Source organism: Caloenas nicobarica, chromosome 5 (assembly GCF_036013445.1).
Source record: "Caloenas nicobarica isolate bCalNic1 chromosome 5, bCalNic1.hap1, whole genome shotgun sequence".
Classification (NCBI taxonomy): Eukaryota; Metazoa; Chordata; class Aves; order Columbiformes; family Columbidae; genus Caloenas; species Caloenas nicobarica.
The window spans coordinates 40075933-40100281 of NC_088249.1; the positions used below are offsets into that span (position 1 = coordinate 40075933).

The 24349-nt window shown below is 44.4% G+C and overlaps 1 protein-coding gene across 5 annotated transcripts in view; it reads right to left on the reverse strand.

The window, feature by feature from the left end:
- Positions 1-15913: 15913 nt before the first annotated feature.
- MGA (MAX dimerization protein MGA) overlaps positions 15914-24349 on the reverse strand; it is a 65092-nt gene continuing 56656 nt past the window's right edge. For all 5 annotated transcript variants that reach the window (XM_065635209.1, XM_065635207.1, XM_065635208.1 and 2 more), the window contains 4 exons: positions 23199-23432; positions 21933-22109; positions 21364-21516; positions 15914-20364 (listed from right to left, as the gene is read on the reverse strand). In XM_065635209.1, the coding sequence (XP_065491281.1) occupies positions 19064-20364; positions 21364-21516; positions 21933-22109; positions 23199-23432 (1865 nt within the window). In that variant the 3' untranslated portion in view covers positions 15914-19063. The remainder of the gene's footprint in view (positions 20365-21363; positions 21517-21932; positions 22110-23198; positions 23433-24349) is intronic.

The window sequence follows — 24349 nt, forward strand, 5'->3', positions numbered from 1 at the left end:
TAACCTTTGTTAGGCTTTAGTTTTGATACACAGGTGCCATAGAGAAATCCACACTTGTTGCTATGTCAAAAAATCACAAGGTTCCAGGAACGAGGGCTTTCAGAAAGATACTAATTTTGTGAGATTTACAATAAAATTGCAAGAGTTGTTAATGTTGCAATTATTTTAAAAATAAAAGTAATTGAAGTCCATGGGAGCTAGGAATGTGAATTCACAGCTTTCGACCTCAGGCATGGACTGCAACGCAAGAGGTGGCACATAAGAAAAGGATTCTAGTAGAAAATGTGAATGTTGCTGAATAACAGTGCCCTGTTGCTAAGGGTGAGGAGAAATTCATGAAGGAAACCAGAGCTGCTTCTGCAAAAATGAAATCCCTGCTCTATGAAGATTTACACATGAGCTTAGTTTTATCCAGACTGGGATCAATTCTAGTGAGTGGAACTACTCACACTGGACATGGAGTTAAAAACATGCTCCAGCCTGTACAAGGCCAGGAACTGGCATTGCACACGGGGAAAAAAAAAAAAAAAAAAAAAAAAAGTAGTTGATAGTTCTTAAATTTCTGCTGTTCAACAGTAAAATATCAGAGTCATCACATTTGGAAGAAACATGCTTACATTTGAGAAAAAGCTGAGGAATGTCTTTGAAAACAAGGCACAGCTGAGATGTTTGCTTGTTCCTCTTTTGTTGAAAGCTGAGCACAGCATAATGTGATTTGTGATTACAATTCTTTGTGTCTGTGAAGTGACTGAAGAGACAGGCTAACTCTGAAACATCAGTGGACTTCTAGATTCAGTGAAAAGGAACTGAGGCAGGAAACAGATATTTCTGATTTTCTGACAAAAGCATACTACCTTTCTAGTTAATTTTTAAGCAAGATGAAATGTCACAGAGTTTCTTCAGTTCGACCTAAGGAGAAGGATATTGCCAGTGATTTTTAAAGAAACTTTTTCTATAGTTTTAGTAACACAAATACTGGCTCTTTTTTTCTTTGATCCTATTAGTACAAAAGTAAAACAAGCAGGAATCACCACCTTCCTCTGGGTATTGCAGTACAAGTCTTACCACACACCTATTTCATCATTAGAAGGGCCTGGTTTTCCAATTCTAATACCAAACTTATGAAAGGTTAGTGCGAAACCCTTGCACTGACTCTACAACTACTAGAGCTTTAGCTTGGATGAAACTGGAATGGTTGATTCTGATCTGCTTGGCTTCTGTTCTCCTAGTCCTATCCTCTAGTAAATACCAAATAACTTTAAATGAAGAGAAATAAACTTCTGCTTTTCATCCAGAGGCGTGTCTGGGAGCAACTGGTAAACCCGCTGCTCCATGACATGCCTCCTGATGTTGCTTTTGCTCATGGTGTCCAAAATAAGGTCTCTCACACAGCTGTCAAGCTGTTAATCTGCTGGCTGGTCATTCACTTTGTCTGTCAAAGCTCATCAAAGGTGTGTGGCTTGTGATGGTGTGTGTGCTCCTGGCTGTGCTCACCCACCCCACCGCTTACTGCTGTTCCTTCTGTGGTGCCACTATTGTCTTCTCACTATTGCAGGCAGATGGCCTTTACTTCAGAACAAAGCTTGTCTTTTACAGTAGGTTCCTGTAGGGCCCATCTCCATAGGGCAGCACCTTGACTGAGGTCAGTTAATGATAACCAAAGGCAACAGGATTTTCGGCTTCAATCTAGAGGTGGTGAGTTCTTCCTTGCTAGAAAGGACAATGTACCATGAATAAATTATATCATTTTTCTTTGGCATCTGCGGCATTTGCTCTTGAATGTGTTCTTAAAGTAATCTTCTGAAGGCTGCCGTAAATAATGAGAGAGAACAGATGCCTCAATAAATTAAATGCCATATTTTTAAGCATTATGTAATGAAATATCTGAGAATGTTTTTCTCCGTTGCAGAAATCCTCTGTGCTTTTCTAAGAAGCAGCATCTTGCAAACAATCTTGTAATCCTCCCATAGGGCTCCAAGCACAAGGAACATTTTAGAAGTGATTCTAAACAAAATAATATCATGATAAAAAAGCGCATGTAAAAGACACAAAGCGATGGAGCAGAAGTGCTACACGAGCCCTCTCAGTGTGATATTAAAATGTTTCCTTGAACTTGTTCTCCTTACATGCAAAGCTCTTCTCACAACCTGTGGCCAGGCAGGGAGCATGAGGCATCTCTCCAGCCAGCTGTGGTGACATGATGAGGACAGCTGTGGTCCCATCACCTGATCTGCTGAGTGCTGCCCAAGCACTGTGTGATGGGGGTGGGAAGGTGCTCTGCGTCTCTGAAACCCCAACGTGTTGAGACCAGCCTGCAGCCACGACCCAGGATGGTTGCTTGTTCAGCTTGGTTTTGCCATTTTTAAATTTATTTCTTAGTCGGAGAAGCCAATCTGAGAAAGGATTTCATTTTTTTTCAGGTACTGACATGCCAGAGCTGACCTGCTCTCCTGGTACTAGAGAGAGCTCTGAACTGGAAGTTGTGGCAGGCAGTATGAGCAACTGAGGCCGGCTCAGAGACCAGGTGAGTTAGTCAGGGATCAGCGTCACACTCATGCAGATTCACAGCTTCCAGATAGCTTAGAGCAGGGGTTGAACCTGCTTATGTGTATCTTCAAAAATAGTGGGGACAGACATTTTCCTCCACACCTTCGTTGCCACTTTCCTGAGCAGTTTTCAGGCCAAGTGAAGAGCAGAGAACACATTTTTCTCCACAAACTTTGAAACCCTGTGGAAGAAGAGCATTGTCTTCTTCTGTAAGAGCTGTCTACCCTTCTACCTCCAAAGGACCATGGCACTGCTTTCCAGTTAGGCTAACAGCTATCATTCTAGCTTCACAGGATGTTGATTTAGCAGGGTCATAATGCCTTTTTCCACCTGTTGACTTAGAACAGTGAACAACAGGCACTCAGAAAGGGAGAGAGGGTGAAGGAGGAAAGATAAACAGCTTTGGTCTAGTCTGGAATAAAAATAACTATAATATATGAGAAAATAGAACGGTAGGGGGCAAGAGAAGAAAAGCAGCTGCCATGCAGTATATATATAGAGGGCATTTTACATTTAATTTTTCTCCAACTATGAAAATTACTGCAAACTTAATAATTTCATTATTAACTTCTTAATTAGATATTCATTTTCCATGGAAAAATATGCAAAGGATTCTTTGCAGGCCACACAACCGTCTCCAAAGCTCAATGTAGAGCATGTCAGGTGATTAACCCCAACTGTAGTTAGTTGGTTTTGATGACTTGTTTTCCCCCAGTAAGCTTTGTCCCTTCCTCTCTCTCCTTTATTGCCACAGCTACAAGGGATGAGCAAAATGAGTTTCTGGAAATTGTTTCCAAACATAGCCAGGGCCTTTTTATCAGACTCCTGGTACCTGACTTAAAATATTTCTATTACAGCCAGAGGTTACACATGATCTTTTCTTCATGTGTTCCTGTGGAAAAGTCATGTAGACGTCTACACTTCTGTGCTGGTTTGATTGAAATTGAGTTAATTTTCTTCACGTAGTTACAAACTCTTCTTTTTCACAGCAAGCACGGTCATTGTTTGGATTTTGTTTGAGAATAGTAAGATAACACCCCGGGACAGAATTAATGTTTTTTTTTCAAGTAACTTTCCAGTGTTTTTGAGTTGGAATGAAAAGAATGTAATAACTTACTGTTATCTTAGCCGTTGTCCAGGAGACCAAGGTCTTCCTGGGCTCTCTATCTGCAGGTGTGAGGCAGCTGGGAAGGGGGGCATAGATGGGGCAGACCTTGACTGACATCCAGGCTGATCAGTGAGAATATTCCATGTCATTAGCATCATGCTTTATATTTAATGGGAGTCAGGTTTTCTGGAGAAGGAAACCCATTCCAATTCAGCTCTCTTTCAGTTGAGTTCCACTGGGGAGTTCCTTTAGTTTGGCCTTTTGCTGTTCTGCCAGTTTGCAGTTGGCCTCTGGGTGTTTCTGCCTTTTTGGCCTTTTTGCCTTTGTGGCCTTTTTGCTCTCTCTCTCCCCGGGATCAGCTGTTTGCGACCAGGGTGCTCTTCCCAGGACTGGCTGCTAGGCACGGACGGAGTTTGTGAAGAATTGCATTGAGTATCACTTAATTTTATATTTTATTTTCATTTTATATATAGTAGTAGTAGTAGTAGATTAGTATTGTTTTGTTATTTTATTAAACTGTTTTTATCTCAGTCCACAAGTTTTCTCCCTTCTCTTTCAATTTTCTCCCCTACTTGGGGGGCTGGGGGTAGGGAGTGAACAAGTGGGTACTATGGTTTTGATTGCTAGCTGGGGTTGAACCACAACAGGTTTATAATGAGTCTAGGGAGAATATGCTTAAATCACAGATGCTGACTGACCTTTAAAAGAAGAAAAATATACATGCATGAATGCCATTCAGCTGGCCACCAGGAAATTGTGCTGATAAAGAGAAACTAAGGGGAGTATGAATAAAATGTGTAGTATAGAAAGCTCAGCCAAAGATAGGAAGATGCTGCTTAGAAAAGGCTTGTGTCTACCAGGGATGGATAATTTCTGTAATACCACAAAAGGTAAACAGAGGTACTTGGAAATCCCAAGCACAGCTACACTGTGGGTTTTTTTCTGAATTAGAAGAATGTGCCCTAAACTGAAAGAAAAACATTGCAAATCCATTTAAATTTTGGTTCAGCTATTATAACATGTGAACTAGTCCACTCGTGTCACTCCTGAATTTCAAGGGGCCAACAAAATCCATGCCCTCCTTTAAAACTATTTTTAGCATAATTAGCGAAGTGCGTACATGTGTCCACTGAGCTGTCAAACCAAGGTCACGTTCTGACTCACCTGGTGCCTGAGGCATGTGTGCATCCGGTGTGCGGCGAGGTGTGCTTTAGAGCTGGCTGCGAGGTGGTAGATGTGATCAATAAAAAAAGAATCCAGGCCGGCTGATTTAAGTCTGGAGGAATGGCTGCGGGCCTTGCCACAGCCTTGGGCAGCACGTGCTGTGAGTGGGGTCCTCACCAGAGCCTCCTTGGCGCTTGGATGCCATGGGAGCGGACAAGCTGCCAGGGCACTGCTGGGGCTGGCAGCTCCCCGAGAGCAATGCTGCAACCTCAGCTACTTCTGTTCCAGCGTCTCAGCCAGGACAGCACTACGTGTGAATGGTAATCCCCACTAGCTGTGGCCAGGCCCCCCCACATGCATGTTAGCCAGCTCATGAAGGGAGGTAAATTATGTTTTAAATTTTTACCAGAAGCATTTTTCAGTAGCAGGGGATCAGGATACCATGCAGTAGCTGCTGACTGTGTTGTGCTTCCTGCTGTCTATGTGGAGACTGTTAGGGAGGACATACAGCAGGTATTGAGGCAAAACTCAGCCAGGGCACTGTCTGGGTCTTGTGAACTCCCCACCATCGCAGCTTTGGCTGGTCAGATAAGGCATGACATATTACCCAGGCTAATCCACGAGGGTTTCTTTAAGCTTAGATCTGAGTCTAGTCAAATTTACATGCAGGACCAAATGGTCTGACAGTCTCAAAAGACCACGGTGGAGCTGCAGTCTTGCGTGAACTGTCTATTTTAGAGAGTAGCTGGCTGGGACTTCAGATGTGGGTAGAGACAAGAACAGCAGCATGCAGATAGGAGAGGGCTGTCTCTCAGTGACTGGCCAGGCGCCAGGGCCGGCAGGCACACAGAGATTGGATGTTGGATACAGAGTTCCCTACTTACAAGGAGAGGCCAGAGCTGAAAACCACATGATAGGAAAGCATTTGACTGAGCTAGTACTTAAATAAGGGATGCCAAATCCTCGTTCCCTTTTGTAGGAGTTATTTGTGTTCCATTGTTCTCCTTAATTACTACTCTCTGGAAATATGAAGCACGGGATGAACCTACCATTGAACTCTGCTAGGAATGATAAAGGTTTCCCTTAGAGCAGTCGCTTTATACCTTTCCCAGTGTCATGGTTTAACCCCAGCTGGCAACTAAGCACCACACAGCTGCTTGCTCCTTCCCTGTGGTATGGTGGGGGAAAGAATCAGAAGGGTAAAAGTGAGAAAACTCCTGGGTTGAGATAAAGATGGTTTAATAGGTAAAGCAGAAGCTGCGTGCACAAGCAAAGCAAAACAAGGGATTCATTCACCACTTCCCATGGGCAGACAGGTGTTCAGCCACCTCCAGGACAGCAGGGCTCCATCACGTGTAATGGTTACTTGGGAAGACAAATGCCATCACTCCAAACGTCGCCCCATTCCTTCCTTTTCACCCAACCTTATATACTGAGCATGATGTTATATGGTATGGAATATCCCTTTGGTCAGTTGGGGTCAGCTGTCCCAGCTGTGTCCCCTCCTGCCTTGTGCACCCCCAGCCTGCTCGCTGGTGGGGTGATGTGAGCAGCAGAAAAGGCCTTGACTCTGTGTAAGCACTGCTCAGCAATAACGAAAACATCTCTGTATTATCAACACTGTTTTCAGCATAAATCCAGAACATCACCCCATGCTAGTTACTCCTAAGAAAATGAACGCTATCCCAGGCAAATCCAGCACGCTCAGTTTCGGGCCTATAAACATTTTGCAGTGAAGGTGCAGACACCAGCACACATCAGCCTGTTGGCAGTGGGTTTAGGGGGTTTGTGAAAGGTAGTTGAGAGCAGCTGCTTTTCACAAACCTCTTAAAAGTACTTGCAAGGGCTCACTGAGCAGAGATTGAAAGCTGCTGCCTTACTGCCCTAAGATCACCCCAGGGCCTGTGTCCTGTAGAAAGGTTGGGTCATGTTAGGTTATGTTGGGCCAGGTTAGGTTAGAGCAAGCTCCTTACCCTTACAGACACATAAAGGGATCATGAGATATGTTTTCCAGCATGTGTCTAAGCAACTGATAGTCCTTGTCCTCCGTCTGACAGCATAAGCAAGAGCATACAAACCACACCGTTTTCACTCCAGGGTTGTTCTGCATGGAAAGCAGGGGGCTACTATTTTCCAGGTCTGCCCTGAGACTCGGGGAAGAAAGAGGTCTTGCAGCTTCCTGCAGGGCTGAACATCACATGGGAGCGATGCCTCTGCATCATCACTTGGCTGATGTCTCCTTGGGTGTTCTTACATGTTTAGGCCCTCTCTTGTGCTGAGTGACGCATTCCCCCCTGCCTGCTGTCCAACATCCCCCTCCTTCCTCAGGACTATGTAGGTCACTGTTGACATTGTTTTCCTCTGGGCCCCGTCTGCTCCTGTTTTACCACTTTGTTCACAATTAGCCCTGACTTTCGTAATTGACCTAAATAAGCCTGTTTGTTTCATTCTCCTTCATCCCATGCCTTATGTTTCTAGAGAGCAGTAGTTTTTAGAAGAACAATGCAGCATGAACATCTTCTGCAATCCCAAAGCAGACAGTGCCCTGGCTGGAGTTAGTCTTGCTCTTGGTGATCATCAGCAAGCTGACAGTGTAAACGGGAACTCCGCCTGCTTTGGGTTTTGCCCTGAGAAGAAGACAGCATGACACATCTTACAGCTTGAATGTGCTGTACAGCTGTCTGGCCTCCACAGATGCCTTTTGTTATTACTACTATTAACAAATTAAAGAACTATAGCAAAACTGTAAGCAAGCAAGCAAAAATGAAAGTTCATCTGATAACAAGTGACGTCAAAGCATTATATTACAAGCCATTAAATCCATGTGTTTATATCAGTTTTTGCAGCTGCTCGCTATGTCTTCTGCAATCACACTTAGCATGTTGATGAAGTTCTAAATTTCCTCTCATGTCACAACCCTGCCCTCCCTGTTAGCGCTCAAGTATGAACGTTTGGAAAATCAAATGCAATGGGGCATCCAAGTTCTCTTTCTCTCATGTTGTTGAGCAACACTCAGCTGGCCAGGTTTCAAGCACTGCCTTTTGCCTCAGTTTCCCTGCCTGTTCTCATGAAGTCCTGCCTGGAAGGTGACGTCTCATCAATGTTCCCTTTATTTGCTGTGGTTTTTGCCTTTCACATCCGCGAAACAAAAAGCATATGTCAAAACCTTGGAAGAGGACTTTTTCCAAAACTTCCTGCTGGGTCCCAGACCCTCCTGCAGAGGTGTTCTGCTGCTTCCCACTGGGATGCCCACCTTTTTGTCTCTCTCCTGCAGGCAGGGTTGTGTTGGGGTCTGTAGGTTGGGTTCGTACAAAGGTCAGTATGGAGGCCCCCAGAGGTTGGTACGGAGCCTGCAGGGGAGGATTTAGCACTGTGGTATCCCTGAGTGCCAAGCTCCATCCTCTCACCTCAGAAATGCTACAATGAGGCACAGGGGCTGAAATGCAAACAACATTTCATGATATTTGGAAACCAAATACCAGAAATGCTGGCATGGCATCTATCTCTATTTTTCCAGACCCAGCCCAGCCCCTACCTAGAAGTACACAGTAAAAGTCAGTCCCTTTTGCTTGTGCTTGGTCCTCGGGAGATACTCTCTTGAGAGGACTTTCGTAGGTGTCTGAGGCAAAGCTCCACTCTGTCCCAGAGGAGACTCTGGCCAGAAAGCAGAGAGACAGCATGGAGGTAGGCACAAATAAAAGCTGTGGTGCTTGGCTGTGAAGCTGGCGTTTTCCAATAAGCCTAAATTTGGTATCCAACTCCAACTGCATTTCCTTGAGAAGTAGGGCAATAAATTACCGTAACCCCCCTTTAAAATCCCCATAAGTTCAACCCCTGGCTCCTTGACACAGGCTTTGAGAGCCAGGTTTCCCCCTTCTTCTGTAACATACCTTGGCTTGCAGAATTCACCATGCAGAATGAAATTTGACCTTTCCACTACCCATGGCAACCATAGTTCAGTTAAATAGGACAAACTTTGGACAGCAGTTGCCCTCAGGACATGGTATACTAAATATGATACAAGCAGAAGAGTGAAACAGAAAACTCATGAAAGAATCCTGTGAAGAGAGAGTTGGCGAGTGGGTGCCCTTCAGGACAAGGACACACAAACATACATGCTTTCTCCTTCCTTTAGGCCAGTGTACTTTACATAGATGTCAACAAATGGAAAGGACTGGGATTAAAGGCAACATTTGCATGCTTGTAAGTCTATCTGAAGAGCAGTCAAGTGCACATTTATCTTGCATGTATGGATGCATTTGTTCCCATTGCTAATGTGCAAATACTGTTCTGAGTATAGATGCTTTCTTAAAGCAGTGCCAATATGGGCAGAAAACAAATGTCAAATACAAGAAAACACAGCCAGTTAGTCATCTGGCAAGATGACTGACCGAAAGAGAGGGAAATATAAAAGTATAGCCGGATCTTAAGTTCATGGGAGAACTTCTTCTCGTGTCATGGTGATGAGCATGGCATCAAAAAACCTCGAAAGATAAGAGAATGCAAGATAGTGGTGTGGCCTGCGCTAGTATGTTCATGATCAGTGAAGCAAGGTGCAACAACCCTGCAGATAGAGAAGGAAATCAAAGTGGAAGGGAAATTCCTCTTCTGGATAGACTCAAGGTGGTGAAAAATAGAGGGCACAATGAATACATATCAAAGACACAGCAAACCCAAAATATTCTTTCCAGAATGACTGGAATTAGGAGGGCTAGAAGGCTGGTAGCAACAGCCTAGAAACGTTGCCCAGGGAGGTGGCACCATCCCCATCCCTTGAGGTTTCCAAGTCTTGGCTGGAGAAAGGCCTGAGCAACCTGGTTCAATCTCATGGCTGACCCTGTCCTGAGGAGGGGGCTGGACTACAGATCTCCAGCAGTCCTGTCCCACCTGAATTTTTCTATGATCCTATGAGGGCCTATAATTTGGCATACACATAAGGCAACTACTGACATCGCCATGACAACAAACTGGGTTTATGCTGGTGTTGCATCTTCCTGCAAAGAGGAGAGTACACACTTCCTTGAGAGAAATGTTCACAAAAAGACAGCGAGATTTATAGCACTAGACTCATCTGAGCTTTGCTTTCAAGCTGATGAAAGAATTAATAGGTTATCAGCTTGTTACACAGTTCATTTCTGCTTCTGTCTCAATCTCTAAGATAGAGGCGAGAAAATTACATGCAATCTTGCAAAAAGAAGATAATTACATCCTCCCCCTTGGGGAGACAACTAAAATGGCTTCAGCTAATACTCCTAGCGCCGGGGGGAAGGCAGCCAGTCAGCAGCCCAGGCCAGCTATGTGTGTGTGGCTCATCACAGCCAACCCAGCACTGTAAACCATATTCCTTCAATATTCGCCCCATCATCCTCCTAAGTAAAAGCACATGAAGCAAAACACTGCCAACACTTTGCTCAAATACTGCAAATGAAATTGCAACTGCAATAATTACAAGTTGAAAACAGGCAAATTCTAAGCAGGGGCTTTCCTGCGGCACAATGTCCCCGTTGGAAAGCCCACTGCCCGCATGGGTTTGTGACTCATGGGAGGAACACTGACCTGTGCTGACCTGCTCCAAAGCACCTGTGGGCTCCTGGGTCAGTGGGCAGAAGATGGGGACATGTGAGCTGCCGCCACAGCTTCTGCCCTGGCAAACACCCCTTGGGGAGCTCAGAGGGTGCTTGCTTTCCTGCACACTCTCAACTTGCACTGCCTACCTTCCAGCCAGAGCCAAGGATCCAGGCCCCTGGGACCCACCTTCAGCCAGGAATAACTTCTGACTTGAGGCAATTTTAGTAGGTCACTGAAGCCGCTGGCTTTTCCCTTTGGCAGCTGTACCTCTCTTTCCCACCCTATGAAAATCAAGTTTTCTTTCAAACATGAATGTGCCCCTTGTAAGCTGATCTGCAATATAATTATTTTCTCCCTTGCTCAGCAAAGTTTGTGAAACTGAACATTATCCCCGTCAAAGCCAGACAATGAGGCCTTGTCTACACTGGAGCACGGTAGTAAGGAATTCCCACTGTGGCTGCCATCAGTTCAGCTCGCCTGGTGGGAGACATTTATTAAAATTTCTTCCTGGAGACTAAGCCTCCCAGTTCAAGTTGATTGCCCCATATGTCAGAGCCACAAAACATTTGTGGGGTACGATTCTGCAGGAAGACTTCTGTCTTTTTTTTTGCCATAGACATCCAAAAGCTGAGGAAGCAAATTTAAACCTTCGCAAAGTGGTCACAAGCTGAAAGTCTGCTTGAGCCATTTTTTAAAACCAAGGAGTCATTGTAACCCAGAGGTGAGAGCACTGGTTGAGGAGCCAGAGTTAATCATTACTGTTGCAAAAGATTTGCAGGCACCTCATTTTTCCATCACGCTTTTGCAGCCAGTCACCTTAACACAAGTTAAACAAGATCACATCAGATCTAAATCATTAAAGAAAGAAAAGCATCAAGGTAAACAAAACAGGAGAATCCTATCTTCTGTGTTATCCATCTCATACATGGAAATGTTCACATGTTTGACCTGCGCTGAAGCTTGGCCCGTCCATGTTTATCCAGCCCCATAACCTGTCCCAGGCCCTCGGAGAGGGGCTACGGGCCATCGGCAGGCCGCACCACCATCTCCCACATGCCCCAAACCCAGCAAAGCCTGGCCAAGCCAGCAGCTACCCCTCACCCTGCATGTGAGGGGCACGTTCTGCAGGGGCTCCCCACCAGCCTCCACCCGCCTCAGTGACTCACTCCTGCACAGAGCTGCCTGGGCAGGAGGTACCGTGTCTGGGCCCTGCTGCCTTTACAAGGTTGAGCATACAAAACATGGCTCCAGCCGAGCCCCAAAGGGACACTACTGGTTTATGGAATCACATTTTTCTCCAGCTGCATAACATTGTTTTATAGTAAAGTCCAGGTCTAGCACGTCTCAGAAATAAGGCATAGCATTAGCTAACACATTTTCAAAGCTCGGCACTGCCAGTGCCTCAGGCTCGGGCATGGACAAAGCTGTGTAACAGAGAGCTGTGCCCCCATGGGGAGAGGGCCGAGGGCTCATGGCTGCGATGGCACAGCTTCATCCATGCCAAGCAACTAGCAGCTCCTGTGGGAGGAGACATCTTTAGCTGCTGTTTACCCAAACAGCTCTGGGCTTCATTTGGTATCAAAAGAAACCAGACACCTGGTCACCATTGGGTTTTTCCTTCAGGAGAAAAGCAACTCAGCAAGGAATTCCAAAATCCCTTCAATAATTTTATCGTTGTTTTAGGACACCTCAGGGTAAAAGATATCATGTGAATAAAGGAGCACAACCAGCAAGCCTTCAGCCACGCAGAGGGCAGAGTGAGCCAGAGGGAAGCAGAAGGGAACAGAAGACTCGCCCTGGTACTGCTGCCCAGCCAAGCTCAGACTGTGCAGACACGATCAGAGCAGTGCAAGATGTGCATTTGCTGTTTGCAGCATAACGCATGAGAGGCAGCACTCGAAGGAAACCAGAATATAGCTGGATAGACATAGAATATGTAGGAGGCTGGTGCTGGGGATCCACTGTTTGCAACTTAGTGGATGGCTGAAGCTCCACTCATTAGGACCAGCAGGTCTCTGTTGTAGCACTTTCAAACTGGGAGGCTGCCCCAGTCTTGCTCTCAGAGGAGGAGAAAACCCAACATTTGCTTAGCACTTGACTTCAAGCCAGAAGGTGAGCATAGCCACAGGCCTGGGATTTGAGGCACTGTTGTGTGTACCATAGCAGGCTGGGTTTGAGCCCCTTGTCTTTATGCAAAGGATGGGGACTCAGAGGTCCAGGCCCATGCAGGCAGAAGGACTGGTGGAGGAAGGGAAGAGGAGCACCTGCCCCTCAAGCCAAGTGCAGCTTGTGCAGCTCCTGCAAGGAGCCTGTCACTCAGGGCACTGCAGAGGCAGTGAGGGGGGACAGGCTGTGCAAGAGCTGGTGTCAACTTCCCCCATTTCTTCTGCCAAACTACCCTGTCACCTCCAGCACAGGCCCACCCTTCTCCTCTTATTGCTGTGGGAAATCGTGGCCAGGAGTCCAACAGGAAGCTACAGCAACATGTGCTGCTGCAACACCGGTTTTCAGTCCTCTGGAGGAACAGCAATGCTGTCCTAAAAACACCCGTAAAGCTGTTATTGTCCTACAAATGGACTTCTTGTTAATTGGAACAATCACATAGCTACAGACTGAAAACTTCTTGTATTTTCATGCTGCAGAAGGCGTAATAGAAGGGTGGGGGTCATCAGTCGCCCAGTCCCCAGGGGTTGAAAACACATGGTGCTATTCCAGAAACCAGAGCGCGTTTGTCATCCATTCATCCTCTCGTTTAGTTTTTTTAATGTAGATTGGATCCAGTACAGTTTAAAATCAAACTCTGGCCCCTCTTTTTTTAGGCTGGTTAGTGATAACACAGGGATCATTTTACATCTCTTTTCTAATAACGATTGCAGATGACCAGATACCGATGTCCAGGAATCCAAGGGGCATTTTCCAGGTCCTTTGACACACCTCAGCAGTGTGAAGTATTGTGAAGTATTTTTTACCCTTGCAGGGCTCAGGAGCTTCAGCTGTACCTGGAGCCCAAAGCTGTGCAGACCCATGCCAGCCTACAGACCTTGCAGAGCTTTGTGCCCCATGCACTGGAGAAACAAGGGCAGTCACACACCTCACGGCTTTTGCTGCGTGGCTGCAGGCACATCCCTACCACAGCAGGCCCTCAAGCCCTGGGTTTGGCCAGAGGAGCAGCTCAGGAAGAGCTGAGGAGCCAGGCAAGTTGTTTCTTACTGCTGTTGTCCAAGGAGTTAATCAAAACATAAGCCACTAAAAATGGCACACGGCTTATGTTTGTGTATCCTTTTTTAGCTGCTATTTAATTGCCTGGTTTTAGCCCACAAAGCACCGCACGCCACGGAGTTTGCAAGGGGCACCCCTCCGTGTCAGAGGGGGGAACTACAGGGGTGCTGAGGCCGGTGGGGAGGCAGGAGCCTTGTGGTGCAGCCCCTTAGCCCTGTCGGCCACCAGAGAGAAGTCAAAAAATACCCAGAAAGGTCCACCTCCTCCTCCTTGGAGCTGGTCCCAGCTGGTGCTGTGGTGACCCTGGCATCATGCCAGGGGGGTCTCCGCATGACCCCGGTCGTGCTGAGACACCCCTGGTGTGAAGCGGGGGGTCAACACCGGTACCCGCCCCCGGCACCCCGCCAGCAAGGCCCAACGGTCATGCTGAGACCCCCGCAGTGCGATGCTGGAGTCCACCTTGGGGGACCTCTGCGGTTGATGAAGGGGTCACCCCAAGATCCTCATGAGACCCTGTCAGCATGACCTCGGGGTCATGTTGAAACCCCCGCCAAGCATGATGCCAGGGTCAACCTCGGGACCCCCCTGGCAAGATGCTGGGGTCGACCCCGGGACCTCGCCGGCATGGCCCCGGAGTCATCCTACATTTTCCCCGGCATGATGCTCAGGTCAACCCTGGGACTGCTTTGTTGCAATGCTGAAGACAAGCCCAGGACCCCACCAGGACGATGTCGGAGTCACACCCGGGGTCAAGCCAAGACCTGCCTCAGCACAATGCCAGGGTCAACCCTGGGATCCCCTGGAGACATCGCCAGCACGACATTGGGGTCATGCCGACACCACCTGAGCGCCATGCCAAGGTCAATCCCAGGACCCCGCCAGCATGACCCAGGGGTCATGCTGATACCATTCCGGTGTGATACCAGGGTAAATCCCGGGACATCCCCCCCACATGATGCCAGGGTCACCCCTTGGAACCCCTGGGACTCTGCCAGCATGATCCTGGGGTCATGCCGAGGCCCCCACCACGATGCTGGGGTCACCCCCAGGACCCCGCTGGAACAACCCCAGGGTAATTAATTTAGATTCCATTTGTTGCCAATTGTGGGCAAACGGGTCCCCTGCACCTTTTTGAGTTGCATTTATGGACTCAAATCTGGCCTTAAAACAGTTATTGCAAAGGCTCCCTATAACTTTTCATAGTCAACTAGTCAACTGAGCTTATTTGTACCATTGTCTGTGTTTCCAAGAACACAATGAATATGCTGGAACATAGAGGTTCCCAGCACAGGTCATGGGACTCTATTGATGTAAAGTTATTTCCATTGCAAGCCCAACCAGATATACCTTACACTTACATTCCTTTCTATTCCAAGAAGTAACTTTACCCCTTAAGAATCAGTCAATGGGATAAGGCCTTGCTGAAGGGTTTCATCAGAACCTATCAAAAATACATTACCTGACTGTATCACCCATTTTAATCTGTTCTCTCCTGCAAGAGCTGATCTTCAGCTTAAACAAAACCAAAAACCTCTGTGACATCTCCAGTCCATCACTTACTCTCATCCATAACTGTTCTCTTAATTGTATTTTCTTTTCTTAGGTCTGTAAGTCAATCTTGCTCATTTGTAGACATTTACTACTAAACAAATGAACAACCACCCACAACAAACCACCACACATTTATCAAGCGTGTTATCTTCCATTTAATGGATATGGAAGCAGTGAAGGTGGTGACTTGTTACAGGCATTTTATCTGTTTCTTCTAAAAAAGCATCTCCTCTGAGATTTCACTCTTCAGACTTGTCCCCATGAAGACAGCTGCGTTGTACAACTTCTCTAAAGGAAACAGATCCAAAGGATTAACCTAAGTTTGGGGTTGGGGGAGGGAGTCTGGACAGTAATTTTATGTGGACTTAATCTTAACTGTTGTGGGGTTAGTTTGTTTTTTTTCTTTCTACACCAGGATTGAATGTTAACTCCATTGGCTTTCTGCTTAAGATGCATTTTGGTGAAAATAAAGCCCCTTCAGTACCTTTTCTGCATTTAGCAAGTCAATATCCCCTTTTACAACCAATAACATTTCCCGCATACTGCTCAAGACTGAAGAGAGACTTTTTTGGATTTGTCTGATTACTGGAACTGAAACCCAGACTTTTGTGTTGCCAAACTTTCTGCCTCAGAGCGTCCATGTGCCATTTGCCCAGGTCCAATGCCACGTGTCACCAGGAGCGCACCACCATGTCATTTCTGCTCCCTCTCCCTCCCTGTAACAAACTTTCGAAGCCAGTTTCTAGTTGACCTTGATTGGTTTATTTTAGTTTTACACTTTGTCCCTCACATACAGTTATTTAAGAGTCCTGTACTGTTAGATTTCTACAAAAATATCAATTTTTCAAAAGCAGAAAAGAGGGAAAGATATATTTTAATATATAAAAGGAAAAAAAAAAGGAAAAAAGCTAAATCTTACATTTCATTATATTCTTAAAAACATTCCAGTCTATTTACAGATGTGTAAAAAACAAAGAAAATCTCCAGGTCTCTTAGTCTAGTGAGAACGTGCACCTTGCAGGGGTTTCCTTTGTTCTCCTGATTCTAAAATCTTTTCATTACGTCTCATATACTTGCATTATTGCCTCAAAAGATAGCATACATAATTTTTAAAAGGTCTGTTCCAAACCAACGGGAGCTTGAGGGAAGAGCAAAAAAAGAGAGTCAGCATTTAAATTCATAGCAAAATATTAAGCTGCAGACATGAGACGGTGGAACAGGGAGAGGAAAAACTAAGAACACTTCGAACAAGCTTTGTTGCCTGGTAGAACCCAACACAGATTCTTCTTGGAACTGCACCAACTACCACTTTGGCAGCCAAATTTGGGGTCTGTTCTTAGTTAATTTAGTGATCATGTTCAGGAACCAAAAATTTTTGCTGTCATCTTTACACAGTACATTTTTATTGCCATAAAATTCCTCACTGCCCAGTGCCAAATGGTAAATACATCCAGGCATTTTCCATTACCTTGATAATGGACAAAACATCCTCAAAAACCATGAAAGGGCAGGGTGCAGAAGGAAAGGTCAGTGATTAGGGATTTGAAAGGAATCACAGCACAGTCCTGGTTGCTGTTTCACACACAGGAGGAATGAAATCTATTGGTAACACTGAGCTGCCACAGGTAAAAAAATAAGCAACTTCGGCCTATTAGAAATGCTCAGAACCAGATTCCCAGGTAAATACATTTAAGTCTAATCTAAAACTAATTTAGTCACTCCAGATTTCCACTGGCTTACAATAAGGTTAAAATTCTTCAATAATAAGCAACATTATGTCTAAATACTTATTCATATTGTAAATTCCCTTTTCTAAGGCATTCAGTGACCACTCTGCCTGACTCACGCTGACCTCTACACTCTCTTTTCCAAATCACTAATACAGGACTTGTATCAAACATTAAAATAGTAAATATGCAAAAAGCAATAAAGAGTTATATGTAACTGCTTTAAAACACACCATTTAGAATGGACTGGTGAGAACCTTTTTTGTGTAGGCTCTGGAGTAACTTTATGCTTACCGAGCTCGAAGGGCTTCTCTCCTCTGCAGCATAATATAAAATCATAAAAAAGACAAACACCCAATGTGTGTGTATCCCCTGAAGGATCTAACCTAGACACAGATCCAGAAGCTGCAGCTCACTCAACAGGGCGTACGGTCACACTGTGCACAAATGCTGCTCCTCAACTGTGGAATAACATCACCCTCAACACCTGCACAGCCTCAGCACTGGAACGATGAATTTCTGCATTACTGCATCACCAAAGATCGGGAATTTTGGGGGGGAAATCCCAGCTGCTGTTGCTGGAACAGTAAAACAGGGGATTACGTTCCTAAACATAAAGCAAAGTGCACCACCAAATTCTGTATAATTTTTATGGCAACGTTTTTTACCTTTTCGGAGCAGTTAAGAAGCCCCTCAAGCGCACCGTAACTCGTATTTACAAACTTGATTGGAAAAGATTGTGTATACACTCATTAACAAATCATCTCTCCTAGGCTGAAAACTTCATTTGTCAAGAAAACTATGAAAACAAAAATTGTGTACAAAAATATAAATATCTTTACAGTCTGTAGGCCCTTCACATTCAACTGCTGAACAGTGAAGAGTATCTACAGTTATTGAGTAAGCAGTGGCAGAGAATAAAAAATACATCTTGTGATTCAATACTGCCCCATTTCCCTGGTAATGAGCATTTTTGTTGACTTTTTTTGCTATACACAGATTGTGCAAATGCAGTGAGAAACCTCTGAGTACCTTTCCTGAATTTATAAAGAAATGGAAGGTTTGGAAAGATATACACATATTTTCATATATACATTCACATATACACCTCGCTCATTTGCGCTACAACAGTCCTGAAAGCGTTCTGTATTTTTATGTAGTAACACTTCCTATTAACATTCCTAGCCACCAAATACATCTTGAAGAATGACAGGAGGGAAGAAAACAAGAACTGGGAAAACACTCAAGCTACTTCAAGCAATGTATTTAAAGATGTAGCAATAGGGTGCCCAAATTTCCTTCTACTCTCTGTTATTTTTCCTTCTACTCTCTGTAACTTTTCCTTCCAGATGCCCTAAGCACCAAAGGAGGGATTATTTGTATAGGGGCAGGAAGCGAAAAGTGATGTTTGGGATTTTTTTTAGTAGTTTTATTAAAGTTAACATACTGTCCTACTTCTAATTACACTGGGAAATTTTCTTCCCCATGTAGTGAGAGTTATAGATGTTTATTAAAAACTTCTGTGCATAAGCTCCTAAAAAGAGTTTCTGCCAGAGAACTATCTAGCACCAAAGAACAAAAGCTTTTCACTTCAGCCCTCTGCACAGTCTCAAATTTCCTTTCTGCGGCTCTAGGTAACAAGTTTGAGAGTAACCGCAATCTCATTTCTGCACATTCATCATATTCTGAAAACATTAAAAACAGCAAGTGTGAACAATCCAATTTCTGCATAGATAATTTGCCTGGTAGAAAAAGTAGTAATCCAGATTTTTTCCCCAACAAGACAGCTGCCTCCCTACTGGGGGAAGGAAAAAAACCAACCAAACAAACAAAAAAACCCCCCTCTTTCGATAGCCAGGCTTCTCAGTCCTTTGACAAACTATTTCTGTGTAGGATCGAATTTTGGAAGGATACCATGTGCCCAGCAATGGTTATAGATCATCTTCCTTGTTTTTTGAAGGGGAAGGAGAACACTCAGAATACAACTGTGAGGTAAAAGTATGTCAACATGCTTAAAGTTTCACAGCACTTATTTCTCAATTTGGGGCCTGCCCTCAGATGAAGAGAGTGCCGATGCCATACAGAAAATGAGTGTTGCAGACAAGGGAGGCTGCTGAACTGTGACACTGGTTCACTGCTCCAGATCTCCACTTCAGTCTCTGATAAAAAATAAATGCATTTATTTGCCTGCGGAAGTTGAAGGCAAGGTCCCAGTAGTATTCGGTTTTGTAACCACAGGCGCTAACGTGGGCATCACTTTGTTATCCTGTCCTTCTGGAACAGTTGCAGGTAATGAAGTTTTTACCCCACTAGGTGCCAGTTTTGCAACTACAGGTGCTAGTAAGGGCATCACTTTATTACTCTGCCCTTCTGAGTCCGCTGGCAGACTCGCCACTTTTAAGCCAAGTGGTGCTAGCTTGGGCATGGGCCTCCACAAAGCGTCAGCATTACCAGCTTCTGGATTAGTTTTCATCTGCAAAACTGGAGGAGTCACATTAGTGGTCTCTGCCAAGCTTGTTCCGGTCTTGCCATTCCCACCACTGGGTACGGACAGATTGGGAAGCGGATCCTTCATGTCAGCACCTATTACTATCTTTAAAACATCTGCTTCAGATGAAGGTTCCCCAGAGTTCTTGTCCCCATCAGTAAGGTCATCATCTTCCAGGTGCAGCAGGAGAGGGCTTATAGAGCCACCACTCTCTGGAACTTCAGAAAGGTCCTTAAAACTGCCTCCCAAATGGCCAAACTGGAAGGAAGACCCATCTGCAGCAGAGAGACCACTGGCTGTTCCCCGACGAGCTTCTGCATCTTCATGAGAGAAATCAGAGTTGAGAGTGCTGGGCAGTTCTGACATGGCTGAAGCATCGTCGTTCAGCTGCTGATTGAGGAAGGCAATCTCGTTGAGCAGTGAAGTGAGGGTTTCATCAGTATCATCACTCTCCTCAGTGCCGCTCAGTAACTCACTTGCATCCAGTTCTGCTTCCTCCATTGCAGATGCTACTTTCCTCAATTCCATTTCTATCCTGGAATCTTTTATCTGCAGCTTGCGGAATGGCAGTTCTTTAGATTTTAATCTTTCCCTTCCAGAATCACCGTCTTTCCTCCTGGCTTGGCTTCCTCCAGACTCACCAACACAGACCTTTTTGCTAAAGGACTCTGGAGGTTCCTTTGTACATGACACATTCCGGAGTTGTGGAAAACCATCTTTATTTTCAAAGAAAGATTTTGTGGGACCTGCGGGATTTCTTCCATCTCCACCACTGTCTCCAGGATATGGTTTGGCTTTTTCTTCTGAAAGGATGCTATCACCCTTCCTGCTTTCAAGGGGTGCTACAACCAAGGACTTTTCTGAAGCCTGAGCACCTGCAGCTGTTGTTGTATTAGAATTTTTGTTTCTGTACAGGTTTAGACTCATGCTTCCCTCAGCAGCCAGCGATGTTACATTAACAATCTTTGGCATCATGAATGTATCTTCGCTTTCTGCAAAACCAAACAAAGCAGCATCCATCAGGATCCATGCTAACTGCAAGATAATTCATAATGAAATACAATATTGCTCACTTTCAGTTCTTCCTCAAGTAAGCTGCTATTCACAATTGAAACCGCTGACACAGTTTTTGTCAAGTGAGGCCTTAAAACACGAATAGCTTAGCTTTTAACTTGCAGAAAAATAGCAAGCTCCACGTCTGTTATTCCAGAACCATCTGCCCGGTCCTTTAGCTTCCTTCAGCAGGATGGCATAAATGCAAGTAACTGTAATGATTACAGTTCTGATGATGATGCACAAGGAAAACAGAATTACAATACTCTCCCTTACTGGTTTTTCATGCTTTATTCTATGATCAAATTTTGCAATATTGTTTTTGTGCACTATACTACAGAGGCATTTCAGGGACCACACAATTATTTATGTTTTGCCACCAAGCAGTTTCCTGTTTATAGCACTCAGATTTTTTTTCCCAGCCCCAAATGTGAAGTGAATTTGCCTTTTTCATTATGACCAAATAACGACAATGAAGCAGAAAGTGAGGGGCTTGCTTTTAACGCAAGGGACAGCAACCACCACACTGCTGGCAGCAAGCAGCCCATGCCTAGACCCCATGTACTGTCTTGAAAAGCATCTCTCCAAGGGGCAGCAGAGCTGGCAGGGTGTGGAAAAGCCTGGATGTAACAGGCAAAGGCTTTCAAGAGCCCCAGCACTGCTGCGCACTGCAGCTTCCCCAGCAGGATGAGTTCCACTTCTGATTTTGCTGAGGGTAAGGAGGCTCAGTGACCTGAAGGACAGTTAAAAAGCTTTTATCTGTAAATCCCTAGAGGCCCCTTTGAACTGCTCAAAACATTTAATAGTTATTTTCTTTGAACAGCCAGACAATAACACCCATTATTACTTCCTAGCAAGAGAACAATTTACCTTCATTTTTGCAAGGATAACATTCCCTGCATGCAAGCAAAAAGATCCATAAAAACCAAAGTGCCTACCTGAATGGGGCTCTGTAGCTGATACTACTGTTGAGGGCGCAGGGTTTCCAGCAGCAGCTGACAGTGTAATGGGAATGGTAGAGTTAGCAAGGATTCCTTTTACTTGGACAGGAACTGTTGATCCTGGCAGCTGAATCATCACAGAAGCAATACCTTATCCGAGAAAAAGGGAAGGAGCGGGGGGGTGAGGTGAAAACAAGAGCCTTTCAGATACTCAGTTAAGCCTGGAAAATAAGAGCCTTGCACTTTCAGGCAAGACTTTACCCTATAATACCATCTGAAAGTGGTAAAAAATAGAAACATAGATTGGTTAGGTGATTAAGAAATCTTCCCTATGTCTCCCTAACTTGGGAATAGCAAAAAATTAACAGATTTTACTTACCTTTTGATAAACTGATAGTTTGAGTTAATTATATCAAATACCTCTTACCATAGCGAGGTTCTATCTCAGTCAGTTTAGTTGTAACAAAACCGGAAAAAATAAACAACATGTTACTTTGTAATCTGCTATGCACATCTATGAATAGCATTACACTGATACTTATTAACACGTTCTCACACGACCATACCTGGCTGTGCTGTCATGGTAGTACTGACAGCTCGAGGCTTTAACTCAGCTTGCAGCAGTGTGGAAGGAACAGCTGCCACCTGCCCTGGTACCAGTGGGCTCTTCAGCGTAAGCACCTGCCCCTGAGGAGTCATCACCAGGCTTGCAGCAGTTAATGTAAGAGAGGATGAGGTCTCCTCTGTTAAAAAAGAAATACATAAATCAGTAATTTATTCTGGCACAGCATCCTTGATGGTAAATGATATCCTGCAATCCAGTGTTCCATACAGTTGTGGAAGGAACTCCAGCTAGAAGGTTTACAAGCCCTAGATGAGAAAGCTGCTACAGAAGCTGTGCAGGCTCCAAGAACAGCACCCACACAGCTAGAGCCAAGTCTGGACCGTGTCTTCCAGCAGTGTAAAAATGCTAACTCTCCAGAGTGGCACCCTGATCAAATTATCAGAGCACTCTTGCTGACATTAGAAAGGGAATTTGTTCAGTCCAAAGAAAGAAAGGAAGTTCTCCTACCCCAGTCAAATTCTGATGCCAAACTTCCCCAGGATGAGACAAAACTGAGGCTTGGGAAACCAGAATGATCAGTTGCTTATAGAAGCCCAAGACCACTTCAAGTAAGGTCTACTTATTTTTACCAAAATAAGAAACATCACCAGATCCTTACAGAGTATTATACTGGTACTACCATGGAAGTTTGGATTTCTGCCATTCTTTTGTTCCTTCCTATGTTTGTGGTGCAGAAGTCTCCATAAATGCCAAATACTTCTCCACAAGATCTCAGCTCCAAAAAATCCTTAAGTGTCTGAGAATTGCGTCATTTAATTTAAGAGCAAGCCTTCCACCGCCTTGAGACCTAGCTTGTTTGGAGAGGGTTGTTTTAAAAATGGAATCTGTTCTAGCAACTGCAGTATTCTGGGGCTTGAGCTTCATGTTTTGAATCAGGAGAAAAAGAATCCTCTTTGACTCTCAGAAATCATTGCAGGATTGCAGTGAAACTCCATGAGACCAAAGGACAAGTTCATAGGAGTTTACTTCCCATCATTCTGAAACTCAAAAGTCACATTCACCTGAAGGCTTCAGTAGTGCCAGTCTCATCCTTACTGAAAACAAATGGTTTCCACACCTATTGGATGGACATTTCCTGGTCCTATACTCCATTCTGCCTTAAGAATGAAGTTGCCTGCAGAAGCAGGTTAGCGTTTTGTCTTCCCACAAGGTACTGCTTCGATGTCTATCTCCCCTTTATGCAAAACGTGTGTTGCTTTTAGCCCACCTGTGGCACGGACTCCTTTTCTGGCAAGTATCAACGGCTTGCCTCTTCTGTTTGTCATGGTCACTTGGGTCAGCTCTCTGGGGGGAGCAGAAGATCCTTCTTGCTGTTTGTTAGTAGTTGAGGTTACAACAGGTTCCTCTGGCTCAGACGGTTTCTTCTTTTTCTGTGCTTCTACTGCTTTTTGTTTGGCATAAATATATTCTAGTTTCTTCAGGACAACCTCTTGTGTCTTCCCTATAGAAAAAATTATCAGACAGTCAACCTATCTTCAGACTCTTTTTTCCAAAACTAAAGAGCTGAAGACAGAACTAAAAATCTGTTAAGCTGACACCATTCATTCAACTACTATGCAATGGATAACGACCCCCCCACCAAGAAAATAGCATACTTAATAACAGAAGGAAGTAATTACCTATTTATTCCAAGATTTATTTTTGTTTTCTCCCCTTCAGCAACATCCATACATTTTAAAACTTATCTGCAACTCGGATAAGCAGAAATCAGCTTGGACAAGCACTAACTCTTGCTGAACAAGTACCATTTGAAAATATCCACAGCTGTGGAAAAAACCTCACATCTCCCCTAATGATAAGTATATGACTGCCAGGCAAAATGTCACCCTTTACCTAGTATGAAATCCCTTGGAGTAATGGACCTTGTTACTCAAATGACTTTTAGAGGTAAACTCATACAGTTTTACCATTGACATGAAAATTATAACCCTGAACAATCACAAAGATTTTATAAATAATTTGTATTCTGCAGATGCACACATTTAATACGATCAAGGTTGAAATAACTACCCTGGCTTGCTTCTTACTTAGTATTTATATTCTAACATCATGGTCTATTTTTAATTAAGTATATATTTAACTAACTCTCCTGAGAGAGAACTGTTTCCTCACCAGTTCTGAGGTACTTGACTAGGAATGCAAAAGATCAGAAAAATACTTTGTGAAGCTATTTGCTTTCATTCCCTGCCCAAAAGGCCTACGATACATTTCTGGAGCAAGATGAGAGTTTACTAAAACACTTCAAATACCTCAAATATACATGAACTGATTCACATAAATACACAAGATTTAAGCATCTTTCATTTTACTTTATAAGTAGTCTCCTGATTTTATTACCAGACAGTGAGAAGATTACAA